Source organism: Hermetia illucens, chromosome 6 (assembly GCF_905115235.1).
Source record: "Hermetia illucens chromosome 6, iHerIll2.2.curated.20191125, whole genome shotgun sequence".
NCBI lineage: Eukaryota > Metazoa > Arthropoda > Insecta > Diptera > Stratiomyidae > Hermetia > Hermetia illucens.
Window position 1 is genome coordinate 19,436,396 of NC_051854.1, and position 16,961 is coordinate 19,453,356.

At 44.9% G+C, this 16,961-nt stretch overlaps 1 protein-coding gene across 6 annotated transcripts; it reads left to right on the forward strand.

The window, feature by feature from the left end:
• The first annotated feature begins 285 nt into the window (after positions 1-285).
• Positions 286-15,655, forward strand: LOC119659318 (E3 ubiquitin-protein ligase Topors). Of its 6 annotated transcripts, none has more exons than XM_038067340.1 (5): positions 286-1,042; positions 1,120-1,412; positions 1,474-1,713; positions 13,634-14,010; positions 14,065-15,655. In XM_038067340.1, exons 1-5 carry the CDS (start codon positions 776-778, stop codon positions 15,276-15,278), a joined length of 2,391 nt encoding a protein of 796 aa, XP_037923268.1. In that variant the 5' UTR covers positions 286-775; the 3' UTR covers positions 15,279-15,655. The 6 variants fall into 6 exon arrangements, with proteins under 6 accessions (XP_037923268.1, XP_037923269.1, XP_037923270.1 ...); XM_038067341.1 differs by having other exon boundaries at positions 14,068-15,655; XM_038067342.1 differs by having other exon boundaries at positions 13,634-14,004.
• The last annotated feature ends 1,306 nt before the right edge of the window (positions 15,656-16,961 follow it).

Here is a 16,961-nt window from a genome sequence, read left to right on the forward strand (position 1 = left end):
TACAACCAGAGTTTTTGATATGATTTTTAACAGTTTTCGGTGCCCAAACAAAATAATTATTTACAACTCTATTTCTCTACCTCACGTATATGCAATCATAATTTTTATTTGCCCAAAAATTCAATTCCTAGAAAATATTTCAAATACTTCATCCCGCCAACTGATAACTTCCCCCACCGGCCTATTCGCACCCCATAATTGTCAAACTCAACAACAACAAATTCAAACAAAAAAACTTCTCATTTTCCAGGCATACCAACTGCGATTGTACTAAAACAGAAAAATCGATCCCCTTTACGTCTTCGGGCTATTGCTCAGCTGAACAAAACACGGGAAAATTGCTCTTACGCTGATGGCCACCGCATTAGTGTACCGTCTTCGTTTCGAGAAAAAGTGTTGAAAAACTCATTTGCGAGCAGTTTTCCGAATGGATTTTCATATCCAGCGGAGTGTAGTGTTGAGAAATTATGTTTATACACGCGCGCAACGCGAAAAGTGATGTAGTAAAGTGGAAAATGTCGGTCGTGGACGTGCGAGTTGTCGCAGTTCTTGTGTTCGCTGCCGTCATTTGTGAGGTGTAATTTCATGAACGGTGCAAGTGCGAACCCCGAGTTCTCGTGCTGATTTCAGTGAGCACGATTTATTGACGTTTTCTGACACGAATGATTCGCTTTTGAGAGCGGTGATATTAGTTTTCTGTTGTGGCTTTCTACGTGGTGCGAGTTGACCTGGTGGAAATAGGAACCCTGGCCGTCTACGAACGGAGCAACGCGAAATGGCTGAAAGTGTTGGAGTCGTCGAGTGCCCGGCCACTCCGGAGCGCATCGACCAGTGCCCCGAGACTCCGGACCGCCTCTTGAATTTGAAGTCGCCCGACTCGTCCGCCAGCTCGGATAACGAGTGCAATATAAACCTGCGGACGTTGAACACCAATTCGCCTCCTCCGAATTGTGCCATTTGCCTGGGCCGCTGCAAAAACAAATGCTTCACGGACTCGTGCCTGCATCAGTTCTGCTTCAAGTGCTTGCTGGAGTGGAGCAAGGTTGGGGCGCCGTCTGCCTGGCATTCGCCCGGGCGCAGCTTGTCCGACAGGGTCTGATTGTTTTGGTTCCGTTTTAGGTGAAAGCCGAGTGTCCGCTGTGCAAGCAGCCCTTCAACTCGATCATCCACAATGTGAAGTCCATCGACCAATTCGAGGAATACCTGGTCGGCCAGCCGCAGCAGTCTTCGCCCAGCATTCCACCAGTCCCGCTGCCGATGCCGCCGCTGACGCACCATCCGCAGCGCGATTCCGCCCATATAATGGCCAGCCGCTCTGCTTCGGCCGTGGCGGCGGCGGTGCATTCCTTGTATCCGCATCGGTTCGACGTGTACTTGGGGGAGTATCCGATCTCGAGGTTCCGGTCCGAAATGTACGTATCATGAATTCAAGCCTTTCGTTTCGTGTTGATGCGTCACACGTCCTTTTTCCAGAAGGAATGGGTTCAGTACCACCGTTCAGGTGCACCCGACAGACAATGAGACGCTCCAGCAGATATTCCTGCACAGATCGCTGCTGGTGGAGAGGCTAAGACAAGAGTATCCGGACGGGATCATCCCTTCGAGTACGTTGGGACAGTTGTGGCGACGTTATATCTACGATAGGCGGTTGTACGCGATGCCAGTGGTGGATATCACGGGCAGGTATCGCGAGTGCTCTGCCAGATTTTTACGGTGAGTGACGCTAGTTTTGCTTAGATTTAAGGGGAGGGGGTTGTTTCTGTTGTTTATTCATAGTTGCCCAGTTAGGTTCGTTTCGAATTCAAATAGGATTGAAGTGGAATAGAATAGGATTATGTTTTCTATCTGCCTTAGTGGCTTAACCCACCAAGAAAACAAGCTCTCTGCTTCCTATCGGGGCTTTTTTTTAATTGCCTACTGGGAAGAATGTTAATTCGATTGGCAAGTCATAGTAAGGGGTGGTATCCTTCATGGGCCACTTAATTTATCAACAAATTCAGACGTAAGTTAGCCAGTTTTGCGTCGAACTCGCGGAAGCCAATCGGTGTCCCCTATTTTGGAGCCGTCCCCCTGTCATTGCGCCTACGATGTTTCAGCGGCTCCATTGAAATTACAAAGAGAAACAGGTCCAGGTGTCCCAAATGCCAAATTCTGAAGGGAATGTTTAATTTGCCTAATATCGGGCGCGTCTCTTAAAAAAATTGTTCCTGGCTGGAGATTGAGGCAGCTCGCTTCTCCGAATCTATCGAAATCCTTCTCCGTGGGGATTGACCGATTGTCGACGTCAAAAAAAAAAGAAGAAAGAGCGCTAAGGATTGTTTGTTCGTTTGGATTTGGGGTGGCTCGCTAGGTCTAGGTGATTTTCATGATCACGTAGAAGAGTAACAAAGAAAGGAATCGTTGTCACCCGAGCGGTTGATTACAAAGATCTTTACGATAAATTGGGCACTCGGGATGGCGAGCAACATCTGTATCGATTTGACAGTAGCCGGCACGAACGCACACAAGACCTCGAGCACTTCTGTTGTGTTAATAACAAAAATGGTGTTTTGTTTACCGACCATCGGGCCGCGAGGGATAGATGGCGAGAACATTTCGAGCAGATTTCAATTGAAGAATTTGTTCATTCTTCACTTCCACAAGCATTACCGGCATTTGGAGCAATTCCATCTGTCAGTGCCACTCCCACGTACTCGAGGAGGGCGATCAGACTCGAGTCTGCAAGGAACTCATCTGAAGTGGCTCTGCCACGAAGCCTCACCGGAGGTTATCTGGTACCAAGGGAACCGGGATGGCCCTCTGAGAGCATATGCTCCAGGAGAATTCCTGGAGGATGTGTTCTCGGCCCGGTTATTTGCGGTAGACCCCCTAGTGGGAGTTTCATGGTGGTTGTAGTTATGCCTACATCGCGGGCAGAGCTCCTCGGAGCTGAAGCGTGGAGTTGCGCTGTACAACTCGGGCGCCGTACCCCTTAGTTGCGGCAGAGGTGTTAGATAGGCCTCGCATCCACTGGTATGAATGCTGAGCCTGCACTCAGTATAAACCAGGACCGCTGTGCTTGCATGGCGGGGCTCTGATTGTGGTCACAAAATCAATCCGTCCGAAGAGGACCGTGGGATTAAGCCTTCACGGCAGGTACTCACGTTAAACCCCCAGGACTTTCGTGTCAGTGCCACTGGTGAGGTGGCGGTGAGGAAGACGGGGCGGCAACCCTGTCGGCCAAACCAAAACCAAGTGGCCGAGGAGAACCTCCATAGTGGTGGCACCGGAAGACGCTGTACTCACTTTGGTTTGCCGGCCGTGATGCAGTTGGCGATTGCTCCAAAGGCCTAATCAGGGCGATCAGACCCTAGTCTGCAAGGGGACTCATTTGAAGTGGCAATAGGTTTATGAAAACTTACCAGGGGTATACTGGTACCATGGGAACCGGGGAAGTTTTGTTGTATGTGCGTTCAGCTCAGTTGTTGCGGTTGGCCCCCTAGTGGGAGCTTCATGGGGGTTGTTGGTTATGCTCAAGTGAGCAGAGACCTTCGGGCCTCGACGTGGTGTTGCGTTTCAACACGGGAGCCGTACTCCTTAGTCGGTAGAGATTTATGTAAGTCTTACATCCACCAGTATGACTGCTAAGCCATGCACTTGGTATAGACTGGTACCGTTGTTCCTTGTCACAGCGAGGCTCTGATTGCGGTCACAAAATCAATCCGTGTCTTAAGAAGATCGTGGGATTAAGTCCCCGAGACGGGGACCCACGTAAAAACAGAGACGTAACTGTCAGCACCACTGAAATTGAGGAAGCAACAAAACGAATGAAATCGGGGAAAGTCACAGGACCTGACGACATCGCATCTGAGCTCTGGATAGCGAGGAGCTGGGACCCAACACTGGGGCTCTTCAATCGGATTATTAAGGAAGCTAGAACACCATCTGGCTGGGAAGAAAGTAACATAGTTTCAATATGGGAAAAGAAGGGTAGTCCAGCCGATGTTCAAATTACCGTCCGGTCCGGTTACTTTCCCATTCTATGAAGATTTTTGAATGCATTCTTGACAACCGTATTCGAGAAATCGTTGCAATAACCGTGAATCAAGCCGGGTTTGTCAAGAACTGTAGAACTACTGGCGCAATATAAGCTGCGCGGTTACTCATGGTGAAGCACGGTGAGAAGCATTGTCCTCTTTACATTGCATTTCTCGATCTGGAGAAAGCGTTTGACCGTATGCCACACGATACTCATCTTGGTATGCTCTACCAGAAGAACTTGTGCGCTGGGTCCAACTGCTCTACCACAATCAGTTCGACGTGTGGCGAATGTTTAAAACCGTCTCGTACTCTGTTGGTGTTCATCAAGGAATCGCCCTCTCACCGCTTCTCTTCGTTCTTGTTGTGGACGCTGTCACACGGGACATCCAACGTCCGGCGTCCTAAACACTGCTTTATGCAGACGATGTTTTCATGTCATGTCATGCAACACGGTCTCAGATTGAATCTGAATAAAACTGAATTTTTGACGACCGATCCCCCCGCACAATTACTGTCAGCGGCAGTGACCTGTCCAGAACTGAGCAATTTAAATATCTCGGGTCAATGCTCTCAGCCAATGGAGAACTGAGTTCTGAAATTGCTTTACGCATTAACGCAACCTGGATGAAATTCCATAACTGGTGTTCTTTGTGATCGACGTATCAATGAACGTCTCAAATCTAAAATTACCGCAGTTTCATCCTCCCTGTTCGCTCTATGGTTCTGAGTGTTGGCCGACTATAAAAGACAATGAACGGCGTCTTACGGTAATGGAGACGAAGATGTTGCGTTGGACTAGTGACGTGATACGCTTTGATCACATCCGAAAAGAGGATAACCGCAATCGATATGGGGTCGTGCCGATCATGGAAAATCTGCGAGAGAGGCGTCTTCGATGGTATGGTCAAGTAACCCACGCTAACGAATATTCACTAGTCTAGATTGGTCTGAACATCGAAGTCGATGGTAAGTGACCAAAAGGCCGGGGGAAACAACGTTGGCTTGATACGTTAGTTGGTGATTTGAAAGCCTCGCGGTTACATCCAGAGCAGACTTTTGATAAAACAAAATGGCGAAACCAATCAGAACGAGCTGACCCCGCTTGTCAACGGGGCGAAGGCTGAAGAAAAGAAATACTGCTATTAGATTATGTGTGCATATCCGTTTGTGAGCACGTGTTTACATTTAGGCCTGGTGTGGTAGCTGAGTAGGTGGAAGGGGGTGTTGTTTCGCTTTTGTTTGCGTAAAAAAAAACTTTTTCCAGGTTATTCTTGAAGAAACTGATGTATGCTGTGTGGTATTAGATATCAGCACTTGAGATTTCAATGCAAGATGCTAGTTTAATTATATTATCGTGTTTCATACCATTAAAAGGGTCAGCCAGACATTTCTGTTCTTTGAAGACGGAGTCCATGGGCGAAATTGTTGGAGCTTGCCACAGTGGAAGATGATGCGGTCGTTTGTTTCAACTTCGCCGCATGCTTCGCAGCGGCCCGTGGTTGAGGCAGTTGTCCTGGCCAGGAAGATCTTGTTGAAAGTGTGGTGTGTGCTAGCGACAGTTTGGTTAATTGGTGAAGAATCAAGGCTTGTTTGGAATTTTTGGGAAAATGTTGGCGAAGAACTTTCGTTTTATCCTAGAGGTTTGTTGATACTCCTCATTTCAGGTGTCCATGACTTTTTTGGTGATTGTTGTCAGTCCGTCGTGAGAGGACTATAGGAGGTTTGCAGAGGTGCTCGTTAGGCAGCCTGGTGTGCTTATTCATTAATAGGAACCCCGCTCTACGAAGGAGTCCAAAATAGTTGGACTTCCTCATGGTGAGAATCCTCAACAAAGACATGAATTTCTGCAGCTAAGTAGTGGGTGGGTGTTTGAGATATCATACATTTGCACGCTCCCAGACTGTTAGTCAAAATGACAATTTTTTTTGGAGATCTCGGTCCTGTGCAGCACAGGTTGCAAATTTGATGGCGGCTAAGTCAGCAGTGAGGTTCGAAGCTTCATCGATATTGGAAATTAAACATTCTCCAGATGTAGTAAAAACAACAGCGCTACCTGTGGAATCCGCCCAGTGTGCAAGCAGATGGAAGCCACGATTTGTGAGCTTATCCACAAGTTGGCAACATTATGATGCAATTTGGGACTGAGACGGGTTAGTTGGAGTGCTGTGTTCCAATGTGGCTTGAATTTTCGTGGACTTGGTGGGTGTTCGATCGGGTTTGATCTGATGAAAGATGTTTCCAAAGGCTCTGAAACAGTGTGTATAACCAACCACCACACTCAAGTTTTTACAAAAAGAGAGGCAGAGGCTCAACAAAAAATTCAATTTGGCCTAATTTAGGATTGAATATTAGACGGATTTTACTTCTATAATTCACATTCACGTCGTTTATATATAAATGGAGCGATTACCACCTGTCGCCACTTTTCATCATGCTACTCCCAGGGCAGAGATGCGATAGCGTCTGATGAGTTGCGTCTGCATTGGACGAAACTATCAGTTAACCTTTTCTTTTGTAAAAAATTGGGTGTTTAATTCAAAAAGAGGGTTTCGTGGACCACAAAAGAGAAAGTAAGTTGCTTTCCAAGTGGTTCGGTCCGTCATCAAGTGGATGCGGACTCAGGACTCTCTGCGTCCTCAATCAAAAAATTCTTCGGTGTTCGTAGTGGCGAAGATGGCATGCGTCGGGGTGGAACTAGCGAGACCTGCACAACGTCCCCCAACGGGAGGCTGTAAGTGTAGCTTCTTCTTAATGTAACCTGGGCTGTTGATAGTGGACGCTGCAGCATATTCAAGCCTGGGTCTGATTAAGCTCCTATAGAGCATTAAGCTTTTTTGTTGTCTGTCCGTAGAGCGTTGATTGTAGCCAATGCATTTGTCAAGTTATCGTCAAAATGAAGATTAATAGTAAGGGAACTGGTTATCGTTCTGCGTGTGTAGGTCATTTTGAATGAGTATTTTGTAGCTGCCGACTTTGAGCGTGCGCTCATGGAGGAAGTTTACAATCAGCGACAAAATGAATGAGATTCAGAGAAACATTTACGTTGTTTTAACTTAACCTTGCGAAGGCATTTTGGATGTCAAAGGAAACGGCGGATATATGCAATTTTTCCTGTTTTTCTGAAGTTATGTTGATTACTATCCGCATAGCTTCGGCTAGGCAAACATTCAAAATCGTCTAGCAAATTATAAAGCCGACCTTTAACCATTTTGTTTTGGCAAAAACATTGATTAGTGATATTGGTATCAAATTGTGGACGTCCGTGAGATCGTTGCTTCTTTTTGGGATCGGAACTACACGGATGATTCGCCACTCCGGTGGCACCGATTTCTGCATCCATATAGAATTTAAGGCCTCTAGCAGCTGCACTTCAGTAAACCGATTCAGGCTACACAACATATCCCATCCACCTCTGGAGCGGATGAGGAAGCATGTTTGGAAAGTACTTTCATCAGATCCGCAAGTGAAAAAGGTTGAGGTGCACCAACCAATAATTGGTTCAGATGGGGGCAGCCGCGACGGTGGATGGTATTGAGCCTTAAGTAGATCATATTTGCCATTGTATTCGTCATTCCATGGGAATTTTGGTTTTCTGTGAGGAGTTCCGGATTCGTTTGGTGAAGGTCCAGAATTCTGAAAGATTTGAGGATTGGGTTATTTCCTCAATGCTGACGTGTGGCTTTTTTGAATAAGCTAAAACTCTTTGTATTGGATGTGGCACGAAAAGCTTTATAGCAACGTTGCTTTTTTTGAAAAAAGTTGTTAGATGGGTTTCACCAGCCTTTTGGCTTCCTACAGTTTTTGATGTGAAACGTAACTTTATGCACTTCAGACTGTAGGCATGAGGTTATACTGTTTATTTATATGGGCGGCATTATGTTTACTAAATTTGTTCTTTAGTAAATTCCGTGCTATGCAGGATTCTGACCTTTGGGCGGTAGAAGTCGATGATATTAGGATTGGACTGTGGTAGTTATTACTGATATTGACCATCAGCGTATCCCACATCCATCTTAAGTGGGGTTGTTGATTATTGTCAGATCCGGGACGAGAGGTGAGTTCGTGTGCTATTGATGAGATTGTGGTAGGTAGGTTTCCCATTATTAAGGATTTGGAACTCTGTTCCAAAGAGGAGTTCTGAAAGAGCTCGACCCTTGGGAGAATTAATGGTATCACCCCATATTTGAGAACATGCATTGAAATCATCAGTGAAGTAGCTTGTTGATTTCTGCGCGGAAGGTAGATACATTGGTTGACGGAGGAAGGTATACAAAAACAATTGCGATATTGGGTTCTAGGTTGTTAGTGCAAGATATGATGAAGCATGGTCTGTTTGTTATGGGACTGTTAGGAAAACAATGTTGTGTCTGAAGGCGATTATAACACCTGCAAACAGGTCTGGTCTTAGTTTAACAATCGTATTGAAACCAAGAATGAAGAAATTAGTACTTTTTTCCTCGTAGTTGAAAATTTCTGCCATTATCACTAAATTGGCATTCAGATTGTTAGCATAATACTCAACAGATGCTTTTTTTGCGTACCGTTGAAGGATCCACACCATTTACTGCCTTTACAATTTTCGAACCACTTGAAGTATTAATTTTATTCGCAGTTTGCGGAAAATATGGTAGGAAAAATTGGCCGTTCTGTTTGATGTTTCAGTACTGCCCTGAAGGATTGTTTTCCCCTTAGTACTTTATTTATATCCTTTCGAGGGTTTCTGGTGGATGAAACTCTCTTTGTTGTAAGGGCGGAAAAATTTTTTCGAAGATGAACTGAGAACATCATAGTAATTGGCAGAATTCCTTTGGATTTCTCCAATTGTTACGTTCTGGATTGCAGCTATCTGATTATGTTGAAGATACTCTAGTCATTTTGGGCAGGTTTTATAACGAATTTGGTAGTCAGGGTTGCCGCAAAGCAATCACTTTATGCTTTCGCATGGATCATTGCATGCTGCATTTAAGACATCTTTCAACGGAAGCTTTGCAGTGGCTGGAAAAGTGATCTAATCTTCCACATTTGCCACATTGTCAGGGTTTGGGAATGCAATATTTTCGGGGGAAGTCAGATCCCTCGAAAGTCAATTTGACAGTAGCAGACGGAAGAAACTAATCGGGATTTTCTGGATCTCTTCTGTTTAATCGTTGCACTTTTACAACTTTTATTGGAGAGGTGGGTCCTTCAAGAATTGGAATTCTCTTTACAATACCCAAGTGATAAACATATTTTGAATAATAAAGGCTCTTAATCGTCTCTCCTTCAACTTTTCGTTTTTGAGCGAATTTTTCGCGGTGTCAACGATGACACGAAAACGTGACAAACCGCATTTCTTGGCGTCGGTGATAACATTTAGTTTGAGATTTTTGATCGCTTCGAAAAAGTGGAGTCCATCCAGGCTTTTCCTGGTTTCGTGTGGGCGAAAAACCTTGTCAACTAACACTGGGAAGGACTTCCTAAGGATGCTTTCGTTGTGACTATAATACTTGCGCGTCCCTTTCAATCTGGTGGACATTTTCAACAGGGGCTGAAGATGTGGGCTTCGATATCTTGGAGGCATGCAAAGGAGGCGGGGATATAGACCTGTCTCTTTGTTCCGTTTCTCTTTTTGCAATGCAGATTTTGGGACATTGTGGGGGATCAATAGATGCTGATGATCCAAAGCAGCGGCTTCCACTTATAATTGGCAACTTGGGAACGGAAAGGGTTGTTGTCAACAAACAAAAAGGTATTGTTTAAACTACTCAGGTATTTATTATTAGTATTAGTCACTAACCTACAGAAATTAAATAGCAACAAGATTGAAGTTGATGATTATGCGTAAAAAGCACGTGTTGACTGACGCTGTCAAATGTGGAACCACAAGAAGAGGAAATAAATACTGGAAACTATAACATCCACTAAAAACTTGTCAAGGCAAAGCAAAAGAAAAAACACCAAGATCCGTACACAACAGCGGCTGGTTGATGATTGGCGCTAAGAAATTTGCGGGAAAGGCGAAAGTGTTGGGGAAAGAAAGCGGGCGCGTGTGCGCTTAAAACCACCGATCTATCCATAACTAGATTTGGGGGACCACCATTATTTTGGTGGGTAAAGTGGGTTTGCCTTTAAATACTTGTGCTTCTGCTTTCTTCTTTCTTACTTCGTTCAGCACCTCTGTATTTTTGTGATTGCGGAGAGAACCGTAAGTGAGTTCTCCTTCGACTTAGCATCTCCGCAGCCTTCACCATCACATGCTCTGGATACTCCGTTTGGCCGACGCATTCATGATAACCCAAAACTATTCAGATATGCTAATAACCACCGTGTCTTGTGAAGAACTGAATAATGTGGTAGTTGGCTTACCCTAATATGGAAGATTTGAGTTGTTAGAGATCGTAAGACTTTAGTCTTGCCGTATTTAGTACAACAGCTTTAACAATGCAGTGTATGGAAGAGGCAATTTCCAGACAACCTTGCTAAGTATTCATGAACATTAATTTCAGTCTATGCACCTTTATTCCACTACTGTTATATATGGTGGCCATAAACTCCCTATGTGGGGCGTAGCTCGTCAACCACGCCTGCGTAGGACAGAGAGGATACTAGCACGGAACAGCTTCAACTTGATATTGGTATCTCAACACCAATATTGCATTTCCAGACAAAGTAGCGAAAGAAGATTTAGTGTTTTTTGGACTTTAAATTCCTGTGAGATTTTACCTCGGTGTAGCACGTGACATTTTTCGCCCTCATATGTCGCACTGATAATAGCGATTACTTTCTCGCTTGCGTAGAACACGGCAGATACACACCCTGTTCGCGCTGTAGGAAGCTTTGTTAAAATGGATGAAAGACAGGTAAGGAGAAGATCTAAACTCCACGCACTGTTCCAAAGTGATCCATAGGGTGTTAATGTGATTAATTAAAAATTCGGAGCGGAAACTTGCCTGCCCTCTGTCGATCAAGCTTCCCTGACCAGCGCAATAACAAATTCCCGTTTGTCGCAGCGCACTCTACGCTAAACTCCCCGGAATTTCGCACGGCATTGGAATTTGAGCGTGCCACAGTCGCCATTACTCGCAGTCGTCATTAGAGCCAGCTGGATCATGTTTAACTTGGAGGGTCGCAGTTCTCCAGCTCTGCGAGAATTAGCGATGCAACAATGCGAAGCGATAGCAGATTTTGTACTCTAAAAACGTGCTACCAATTGCGAGACGGCGGAAAAGCATTATCGTTACGGTCGCCAAGACCACATGTCTGAACAACGTGTTGTCAGAGCCCACCTAATGCCACCTTTAGGAAGCCTAACCTCAACTGCGTGTAATTGCTTCTAAGAAGCATCCTATTCCACGGTGTCTCCGTTGGTGCATAGCACTGTACAATTGTGATGCTCCTGAACCCAAACTAGCAGTCAGAAGTCTTATCAGAAACCGGCTCTTAGTTTAAGAGGTCGCGTCTTGCGGAAGCCGTCAAAAACAATCTGACACCAGATTCGCGTGTGCTAACACTCGGCTGTCCAGCACATTGCACAAGAGGGAGAGGAGTACTCTCCAGGTTGCCACCATCTTACTTCACTTAGCCGCAGAATGTCCCGTTCATATCGCTGGAATTCCCGCTTGATTTGGGGAAAATGAGTATTCCGCGGGCCCTCGCAGCCATTGTCGAGAAGCCTGCGCACATTCCCGAAACCAATCATAGTCTATTTCCGATAGCCAAAGATCTTCGTCGTGAGGTCAGCCCCTATTGGAAGCGTTGTTGACATTTCCGTAGCAATAAAGTTTCAAAATTTGCGCGTTGCTATCCCCCAAACTTCTATCCCTTTTAGTCGCTTCTTACGACAAGCAGAGAAGACTTTGAGTGTATCCTTAAGCCACAACAAAGCCTTGTAAGTTTATACCTATGCTAATTTGGAGCTTAAGTAACTGTAGAAATGTACCACCTTTCTTATCTACATAAAGTTTGTTGCAGTTTGCTTCATACGTTTTCGTGAGACTTGTTGGACGTCATAAGGTTCACTTTTGGTACGTAGTAATAGAAGAAGCCCTATCCCGGAGCAAGCCATCGTAGGGAACAAATAAATTTCCCGTCCTGCTTTGTTACATCCACTCGCATGCCCACCAGTATCGCACCAGGTGCGGCGATGTGCATTCCATGTAATCACAATTTTTTTTAGTATAGATATTTTTTTAGTCTCCTTCGCCACAAGAAGAATCCGAAAGAATGCGCAACATGGTTGCATAAAGTTTTAGACGAATCCCATCCCACTTTCCAAATAAAAAAAGGTGTGATCAGCATTCCCAATTCTGTGCAGTTGTGACTGAACATTTTCGTGCCCGCTTAGAAGCTGGGTAAGGAAATAGTCAGTCTCGCCATGCTTTCAGTTGAGACATACATCTAAGTTGCCAGTTTCACCAAGAGAGTTGCCACTCATTAAGTATGTGTTGCTTTTTTTTACAGGAAACCATCTCCCTTGAGTTTGTTCTCCTTCGCATGTATATGGGTTCACGCTCCTTAATAAGGACGACGGAGATCACTCTCGCGATCAGAAACAATGCAATAGGCAGACTCCCCGGTAAACTCTGCGTCTCTGTACGTCCGCAAGGCGCTTACGTACCGAGAGCATTAACCCCTATCCCCACCCCGTAGATTAGAGCACACTACGTGCCATTAGCTGACTTTAGACTGGAACTCTGGCTGCAGATTTGTCTGCTGCTGCCTTGATTTGCTCGAAAAAGCTTATTCTTGAGCCGAGCGGCAATCAAAGGTATTTAACTGTTGGGTTTGATTTGATTATCAATTCGCCGATCGGTATGGGACACAGAGTCGGTTTTCTCTTTTTAGTTAGGACTTCTAGGACTAGTCATCCTTCCGCTTATTCGTCGCATCAATATAAGTCTGCTTTATGTCTGTTCAACAGTGTTTCCGGCAACATCATCCGCATAGCCGATGAAGTGTGACCCTTCAGGAATGTCGAGCCTTAGCCGACCCTCGTAACAAGCGTTTCAAAGGCCCAATCCTAGGATGGATTTCTGTGCTACTTCTGACGTGATCTCCGCTTTCCTCTGGGCAGGGAGCGATTTCTCAAGTAATCCCTCAATATTCGCTGCTCTAAGATCCAACTGTTTAGGAGATAAGTTTACTCTTGCAACGCTTTCCCTTCCAGCGAGAAGTCGGCAATGAAATCTTGAAAAGCAACAGAATCTGACGTCACGGCTGAGCTTTGAAAAGCGAAATGCTGGGACCCAACATTTTGGCTCAGTGAGCTTTTCTGTTGCGTAATTGCAGTGCAAGATAACACAGTCATACAATGAAAATGTTTGAACGCCTTCTTGCCGACATTCGCGACATCATTCAACTTATTTAAAAGCGGAATGATCACGTCGAACGGTCTCAGAACGGCTTCATTCTTCAGCTACGCATCAAGCCAGAGCCTTCTACAGTTTCCGTTTTGGCGTAGATTTAGGAAAAATTAAATGAGTGTTATGTAGAACAAAAAGAATTTGTCTGCAAGAAAAGAAGGTTCCGAACTTTGTATCCTCCGCTTCTGCAGTGTACGTCCATCCATTTTTATGATATTTACATTACTCGCTACGTTTCATTAATAATCACAATATCATTTCTCTATTCACAGTGAGAATCCAGCTCAAATGCATCGTATAATGGCCTGGATCAATCGAGATGTTGTTTGCCTCCTTCGTGATTCCGATCATCACGTTTCATACGTTATGAACACCATAAACGAAATATTGTCTGTCTTCAACATAACTTCTCCTGAATTCCGGCGCCGATTGCAACCATACTTCCGCCAACGAACGGCCCATTTCATCCACGAGTTGCTGAATTTCGCACGAAGTCCTTACGACATGATAGGCTACGATCGGGAGGTGCGTTACTCTCCCTACTACGAAGAGGTGATCATCTCATCGTCGTCGAGTTCGTCAGGTTTCTCCGACTCAGAGGATGTGATCCATGTGCGCGGCGGGAACAGCGGCGGATCCAGACGTAGGGGTAGAACAGAGTTTACAGTTGAAACACGATCAAACAATATGACGTTTATTCTAGCAGGTAACATCGATGCAAGTGCAAGTAGTGGTGGTACGCTCGCGTCATCATCCTATCCGTCGGGAATTATCGAAGTTAGCACGGCGCCAGTCGATAGTATCCGTCAGCCGCAGGTTCTAGGAGAGAGTCAAGTCATTCAAATCGACCGGAACATAGTCTTAAGTTCATCGAGCAGCGACGAATGTGAGTTTGTTAGTGAACGAAAACCGCCCCATTTGCGGACGCCTGAGTTGGTTTCTCTAAACTCGGAATCAGATAGTGACGTGGTTTTCGTGAGCGAACAACATAAAACTCCCCCTCTGGAAAGTGTAGTCACACGGCCCAGTCGAAAGCGGAGGCCGCCGAAAGGTGTTTTCATAAGTTCGCTTTCCGCCTCATCGTCGTCATCTTCCTCTTCGTCGTCTTCTTCGGAGAGTAATCACGAAACACGAAGCAAAAAGGAAGCTAAATCGAAAAAGAGCAAAAACGCAGAACCCAAAAGAGAAAAGGATCGTTCCCCAGATCGTGTAAAAGCCGAAAATTCAAAATCAACAGTGACTGAGTCGAGCAGTGGTTTCGGAAATAGCAATGACAATGATGAGTACAACAATGGCGCTTCGACGTCGTCTGGTCTGCACAGTGGTGAAAACAACGCAAGTAAATCCGTTAGTAATAAACAAAGTAGCAAAAGTAGCAATGCCCATGGCATTGTTAAAAAATATTACGCTCGCCCGGTTCGACAAGCAACGAGCAAACGGGCCCGGAACGTGAAAAGCATTTACGAGGAGAGTTCAACCGATACCGATGAGAGTTCAACTGAGGATTATGTCCCAAACGATAGAACTTTCAAACGTGAGAAATTCTCCGATTCTGATTCAGACTCTTCCACGAAAGCCCTGAGTAAACTTCGTTCGCAGTCGAAACGTCGCAAACGAAAGCATGATCGACAACGACCACGATCCAGTCGCAATCTGTCGTCAACCACTTCTAGCAGTAGGAAAAGAAAATCGAAAAAATCCTCAACTCGGAAGAAATCCTCAACATCAAAGACGAAACGTAGAAAATTATCAGCATCGTCTTCAAAAGGTCATCGTCACCGACAGAAGAGCCGCAAGTCATCGTCCAAAAGATCGTTGTCGTCCGCCTCGTCAGCGACTTCATCGTCGTCGACGTCTTCGTCATCGTCGTCGGAGTCGGTGCATAATCAAGGCTGGTCTAGTTCCTTGTCCGAGTGATTGATTGGTTGATTGTTCATCCGAAGTCGTTGAGAATGTTCGCGGGAGAAAGACGATGGGGAAAGAGAAAGCATGATGATAATTCTTACATTTAGTTTAGGTTTTTTTCTTTCCGTTTAGGCGTTAAGTGGAGTTCAATAAGTTCAATTTATAATAATGTGTTTCTAGTTTGTAACGGTAAGATTTTTTGGAATGTATGCATCGGTAAATGCTGACTTACACGCACCGCTAGCATGCATTAATGAGGAGCATCCAAGTTAAGCGTATTTGTATTTATAGTACTTTAAACTCATTGATAAATGCATACCATGTAAAAAAATAAGTTCTCTTCTCAAAAAAGAAAAAAATCTCCAAATAATAAATTCGAAAACTGATGACATGCTGCGTTTCCTTCTTCTTTTTCTGATAGGTATCACCTTTTATCTGAATAAAGGATTGTCTGCGACGGAAATCCTCTAAACCCATGGAGATCAGGGCGAAAAAGGAACAGCAACCAAACTTCGTTTCAGATCCACGAAAGTAGAACATTTGGACCAAAGGTGACCATTTAGAAGGATGTTTGGGAGTTCATTGAGTATAAAATGTTGCGTGAAATTTACGCTCGGTGGCTTGCAGATTCCAGTCACAAGTGAATAATTATTTAGAATATTCTAAACAAATGGACTGGGAATTGGCGTAAAACGTCTCCCCAAGTGTAATTGCTGCGGCACTTGGAGATAGAAAGATAGCTAATGAGCACATGCTGTAGCTCTAAATAGTTTTAATGAAGCGAAAAGCTTCTTTGCCCTTTGTGTGGGTCGATAGCGGGTTCCACTTGTCTGGACCAGGTTCCCTACATTCCTCCATTGATAGATCGGTTCAGGTAGAATAAGATGTTTTTATATCATTGTATAGTGAGTCACACTTTAACCATCGAGTTATCATCAGCGCGGGTAACCTGATCATACTATCGAAGACGCTTTTCTCGAAACATCTCGACAGCTCTTGCAATGCCATACTGCTCGCCAATATCCCTATTTCGGACGTGATCATAACGTACTATACAACTAATCCTGCGCAACACTTTCGCATTCAAAAACCTGAGGCGGTATCCTGTCTATGCCATTCTTCATTTCTTTGGTGGCTGGAAAGTACACGAAACCGTTCGGTGATGCACTGATGACAAAGTATGTGGTTTGTAGCGCATCGTTTTATTCAATTTTCGCCAATATATGGTTGCCATTCACCCCTTGTTGGGATATACCGCATCAACAATAAATAGGCGCCTCTGTGCGCGGTTACCTGAAATACCCCTCAGTTCCCCCCATGACTTTCCGGGACACTCGAACTCGTTCTCTACTGTTCTACGCCAAGTATGCTTGGGGCGATCCACTCGTCGGCCATCTGAGGAGAGTGAATTCCACTGCATGGCATAGTCAGCAATGCAATTGTCGACCCCTTCAATATGTGACGGAAATATGAGGGCCTGTCTCTTTGCGCCGACCAACTTGTTCGTTTGAGATAGTGTCAGGCCAGCGTACTCCGATGATACGGTGCAGGCAGGTACTGACGAAAACTTGGAGCTTTTGGGTATCGGTGGAGTTTCTTTTGAACTAGAAGAAAAGTGATCCTAGTAAATGCGGAATTTTTATTTGAGCTTGTTATCATAAATCTGGCTCCGTAAACAAAGCAACTCTACGACGA

What these genes read in the sequence shown, in the direction of transcription:
- LOC119659318 (XM_038067338.1), top strand. Translation starts at nt 776, where the DNA reads ATGGCTGAAAGTGTTGGAGTCGTCGAGTGCCCGGCCACTCCGGAGCGC. An exon ending in GCTTGCTGGAGTGGAGCAAG is followed by an intron (nt 1,043 to 1,119) that starts GTTGGGGCGCCG and finishes GTTCCGTTTTAG; the next exon opens with GTGAAAGCCGAGTGTCCGCT. An exon ending in TGCTCTGCCAGATTTTTACG is followed by an intron (nt 1,714 to 13,633) that starts GTGAGTGACGCT and finishes CTCTATTCACAG; the next exon opens with TGAGAATCCAGCTCAAATGC.